General features: G+C 49.7%; 1 protein-coding gene and 1 long non-coding RNA gene across 3 annotated transcripts in view; one reads left to right on the top strand and one right to left on the bottom strand.

Annotated features, from left to right (window-relative positions):
• Positions 1–5405, bottom strand: part of LOC109292856 (ectonucleoside triphosphate diphosphohydrolase 2-like) — a 46000-nt gene that overhangs the window by 19674 nt on the left and 20921 nt on the right. For both annotated transcript variants that reach the window (XM_019510466.1, XM_019510465.1), the window contains exon 3: positions 703–853. In XM_019510466.1, coding sequence (XP_019366011.1) covers positions 703–853 — 151 coding nt within the window. The remainder of the gene's footprint in view (positions 1–702; positions 854–5405) is intronic.
• Positions 4768–5405, top strand: part of LOC109292857 — a 15583-nt gene continuing 14945 nt past the window's right edge. Inside the window, exon 1 of the long non-coding RNA XR_002096189.1 lies at positions 4768–5213. This is a non-coding gene — a long non-coding RNA (uncharacterized LOC109292857). The remainder of the gene's footprint in view (positions 5214–5405) is intronic.

Here is a 5405-nt window from a genome sequence, read left to right on the forward strand (position 1 = left end):
GGAAGCCTGGGTGGGCTGCTAGCTGGCTGGGTGCTGCCACAGCTTGGAGGTGCCTGATCCAGCACTTCCCTGAGCCTGCCCAGGCTTCCAACACCCTGTGAACCATTCCCGCCACCTTCTCCAGCTGTCAGCAAACACCGCCACCCTCCTGCCACCTCCCCACGCTGCACCAGGGGCAAGCCAGACTGTTTCCAGGCAGCCCCAGGCATCCTGCTGGGCACAGGAGCCTGCTGAAGGCAAAAGCAGCAAGAAGCCCAATCTTTTTTCTTTCTAGTGGAGCCTGCCTGCCTCTCCCATGGCCAGGAAGTGAGCTGACAGATCACTGGCTCAGATTAAGGTGGGAGAGATGCTGTGGGAGAGGCAGGCAGGCTTCACCAAGGTGGTGGGGGGGGAGGGAAGGATCAGGCCCCTTGCCACTTCTGCCTTCAGCAAACACCTGCAGCTGCCAGGACAATCATTTATATACAATGATGGAAATTGAAACAGAGAGGTTTCAATTAAAAACTCAACTTAGGGGGCACAGAATGTAACCCAATGGACCAAACCCCTGTCATATGTACAAGCACCCTAAGGCTTTTTGTCTTTTCTGCTGGCCAAGCTTACCTGCTAAGTGTAGTCAAAGATGAACCATTATTATAGAACAGAGAGTAGAAGACAATGTTATATAGTTTATAAATGTGAGCAATTGAAACCTCCACTCACTTAAGCAGCCTCATGCTAGCAGTTGCTCCCAGGTAGACAGGGGTTTGGCTGTGCTGCTGCTCTGGAATTGCCTCCATTGCTTGTTTCAGGCATGCCTTTAGGCTGTTTCCAGCTTCTTCAGGGTATGTTGAGTAGTTAGAGATTCCAGGGCCTATGGTAAATGCAGGAAAGAAATTCAAGAAATATTACTACAGAATGAATTGATGGAGGGGTTCAGGAGCCTTTAGACACAGAGGCCACATCCACACATGCAGGTATGTGCGATTTATAGATTCAAAGATACATAGATGTTATGGTTGGAAGGGACCTGAATAGATCATCGAGTCCGACTCCCTGCATAGGCAGGAAAGAGTGCTGGGTTCAGATGACCCCAGCCAGATGCCTATCTAATCTCTTCTTGAAGACCCCCAGGGTAGGGGAGAGCACCACCTCCCTTGGGAGCTCATTCCAGATTTTGACCGCCCTAACTGTGAAGAAGTTCTTCCTAATTTCCAGTCTTAATCTGCTCTCTGCTAGCTTATGGCCATTATTTCTTGTGACCCCCCAGGGGTGCCTTGGTGAGCAGAGCCTCACCAATTCCCTTCTGTGCCCCCATGATGAATTTATAGGCAACCACAAGGTCGCCTCTCAACCTTCTCTTGCGGAGGCTGAAGAGGTCCAGGTTCCCTAGTATCTCCTCGTAGGGCTTGGCCTGCAAGCCCTTAACCATACGAGAGGCCCTTCTCTGGACCCTCTCCAGGTTATCCACATCCCTCTTGAAGTGTGGCGCCCAAAACTGGATGCAGTACTCCAACTGGGGTCTGACCAGCGCCCGATAGATAGTATTGCCTCCTTGGTTCTGTTTGTCATGCATCTGCTGATGCATGACAAAGTGCAGTTAACTTTGCTGATGACTTCGTCACAGTGACGACTCATGATCATCTTGGAGTCCACTAGGACTCTGAGATCCCGTTCCGCTTCCATGCTACCAAGCAGGTCATTTCCTAGGCAGTAGGTGTGCTGGACATTTTTCCTACCCAGGTGCAGCACTTTGCATTTATCCCTGTTAAATTACGTTCTATTTTTTTCTGCCCATTTGTCCAACCTGTCCAGGTCTGCCCGTAGTTGTTCCCTGCCCTCCGGGGTGTCAACTTCTCCCCACAGTTTTGTATCTTCCACAAACTTGGACAGAGTACACTTCACTCCCTCGTCCAAGTCACTGATGAAGACATTGAAGAGTATTGGTCCAAGGATTTGTGGCACCACAAACCTCATGCATTGCACATTAAATTAATAATTTGCTACAGAGATTTCCCAGTAGCAAAAAAACCCAAAACAATGCAAAGCACACCAAAATAGCATGTGCCAGGACAAACACAGAGCCCCTGCGCTAAGGTATGTGGAGACAGGGGAGCAGCAAGCCCAGGGTTGCCTTTCCCTCATCTTAGAACCATAAAAAATTAGGGGTGGAAGGGACCTCAGGAGGTCACATCTAGTCCAACCCCCTGCTCAAAGCAGGACCATCCCCAGCTAAATCACCCCAGCCAGCACTTTGTCAAGTCAGGCCTTAAAAACCTTCCAGGATGGAGATTCCACCACCTCTCTGGGTAACCTGTTCCAGTGCTTCACCACCATCCTAGTGAGAGAGTTTTTCCTGATATCCAACCTAATGTCCCTTGCTGCAATGTTCACAGCTGGCTGGGGTGCAGTGTCCCTCAGTGCAGAGGCTCCACAGTGCACAGAGATGGGAGTTGTGCCCTGGGCTGCCTGCTCCCCTGTCTCCACTTGCTGCTGTCTGGCTGGGGCACAGGGTACCTCAGCACAGCAGCTGCCTGCTGGCTAGCCCCACACAGCACATGGAGCCCAGTCAAAGCAGCACGCCAGGAGCTGGGAGGAGCTGGGCATGGGCAGTTTGGGACAGTAATGTGTCCCACAACAAAGTGCATATGTAGAGACTTGTGCTTCAGCACAAAGTAGCGGCACAAATTTGTGCTGCTGCAAGCACACACCCTTGTACATCTGGACACGGCCAGAGACATTTCACCTTTAAGACACTTCTAAAGATATAACCAAAGCTGTACAGCAAATATTACACCAGGTTGAACCATTATCCTGCCTGCAGAAATGCTCAACCATGATGCTTCAGCACAGGGAGATAAAAATGAATGTGGGTAAATGTGACACAGCAAATTTAGGCCAAGAACTGCAAAGCTACTTCTACCAAGCTACACTATATCAGCCCTAAAAGCTCTGGCTCAGAGATCTGAGGTTATCACGACCCACAAGGACATGACTGAGTGTCTCTGCCCTCAAGAAAGAGACAAAGACACAGACACAGCAGGCTAAGCCAAGACTCATGTGTCTACTCCCTTCTCAAACCACTTCCTCGTGTGTACAGGAAGGTTTCTAAAAGTCATTGTGGCTGCCAGCAGTTGTACAGGAAGGCTCTGCTCAGAGGCCAGAAGTGTCCTGTGCATGCAGAGTGATTTTTTTTTTCTTAAAATATTTTTAAAACAAATTACTTTGAATTTAAACAGCTAAAACAGTGATTCTCAGCCACAGCACTATGAGATCCTTTTAAGGGTGTCATGGGGTGCTGCACCATATTAGCAGTATTAGGTGTGCAAATACCTACACGAGTCATAAAAAAAAAAAACAATCCCAGAGATTTTAAATAGGACAAGTGAAAACTAAGAGCTGGCATTTTATCAGGGGTGCAGGAATCTAACCACAAGTGCCTTGAGGCTAACAAGGTTGAGAACTGATGAACTAGAAAAATCTCTCACAACAAATATTTGTGTTTACTCTACGTGTAAAGACAGTAACCACCGGGGATCCAGGTGTTTTGTTCACCACGGGAAAATGCAGTAAAACCTGGGTTTTCTCCTTTAAAGAAGAAAAACACAGGAAATGGTGAGTTTTCCCTTGCAGGCTGGCAGAGTTCCAGCCTACAAGGGGCTGGAGGGAGTTGGAGGAGGGCGGTCAGGCGAGGGGCATCGTGTGTGGTGGGAGGGAGTTGGGCAGGGCTAGGGCTGGGGCTGCTGCCTAGCCCAGGCAGTGCGTGGGGCCACGTGCAGCCGCAGGGCCCTGGCGGCGAGTGAGACAAGGCCACGGCTGGGTCGTCCAGGGGGCTGCCTCCCTGGCACTGCACACACTCCAGAGGGGCATGGGGGGAACATGCCCCCCAGATTTGTGCACAGGGTTGGTGTGGGCTGCTTGCTGCGGGCTCAGGGCTCCCTTCCCTGCCGCCCTACCCCCAGGGTCTTCACAGCCCAGTGGGCAGGACCCAGCACAGCAGGGCAGAGTGGGGCAGGGAAGCTAGGTGCTGCCGCCTTGAGCCCTGCACCACCATGGCGAGGTGCCTCCTGCCCTCCCAGCAGCAGCAAGGGTGGCGGCACACAGTTGTGTCCCTTGCTGCTGCTGGGCAGGCAGGGGGCACCTAACCATAGAGGCGTGGCGCTCCCAGCAGCACCATAGGCCTCCCTGCCTGGCTTCACTCTGTCCTGCCACACCGGGTCCTGCCCAATGGGCCACATTAACCGCCGCCTCCCGTGTGTGGCAGCCAGGGCTTGGGCACTGCTGTGGGGGCAGGGGCTGCAGACCTGGGTCCCTGGCCCCATAGCCTTGGTAGCTGAGGGCCCCCTCCAGCAGGGCTGGGAGGGGTGGGGGGCTGTGGGTGGGGAGTGAGGGGCACCAGCAGTGCCAAGGGGCTGTGGATCAGGAGTGAGGGGCACCAGCAGGGCTGGGGGTCAGGAGTGAAGGGCAATGGCATAGGCAGGGCACCAGCATTTCAGGGCTGCTCAGCACCACAAAGCTGTAGCAGGGTACAGCCACAGCTGGACCTGCATCCTGGTGAGCAAAGGGGGTAGGGGAAGCTCTGATTTTTCCATGATAAAAATCCCCAAATCAAATGCCAAAATATATAGGTATTTAGAATTTCTTTTATTATAATGATTGAGGCACTGGTAGGGTTCCAACATGCTTTAAGATTGTAAATATATCAATAAAACATTGTGTTCAACTGATATATAGTGGTGTTTCATTTAAATAACAGATTTGGGGTATTTTAATCAGAAAATGTGCAGTTTTTTATCAGAGAATTTACAATTTTTAAACAGAGAAAACCAGGATCCCTGGTAACCACAGATGCATTCTTTGTCATGTAATAATGTACAGTGTTTAGAGTTATACAAGACTAGACCATTGTTATCTGGTATCCAATTTAATAGCTCTTGAACTTTGTTTGATTATGGCCCAGTTTAAGAAATCACGCCTTTAAATGCAAGCAGGTGCTTAAAACTTAAGCCCAGACTTTCATGAATACTATTGATTTTATGCATGTGTAAGTGTTTTCCTAAATAAGTACCTGTACACCATGCTTGTGGCTGCTTAGTTATGTATTTGCTAGGCTTAAATGTATAAGATAGTTATTACCCTTTCTCTTTCAGGCTTCAGTAGGATGTGTCCTAGAGATCAGATCCTGCCTCAGTCATTATTGTTCATTAAGGATTTCATCGGATGACAAAACACTGGTAGGAACCTAATGATATTCCCATAATTTCAGAATAGACTATTAAATGTAGGATCAGAAGGAAAAAATGTAGCACTGGGTGAAAGCAATTTGCAGTGGTAATTGTGGGAAGATTTTAAAGTTAGAATTTAACCAATAATCTTTAGACCCACTCTGAAGTGCTTTGGGTTAGGGTACAAGGCAGTCGGGGGTA

The sequence above is a fragment of the Gavialis gangeticus genome, unplaced genomic scaffold (assembly GCF_001723915.1).
Source record: "Gavialis gangeticus isolate Ggan-Ray unplaced genomic scaffold, GavGan_comp1, whole genome shotgun sequence".
Lineage (NCBI taxonomy): Eukaryota > Metazoa > Chordata > Crocodylia > Gavialidae > Gavialis > Gavialis gangeticus.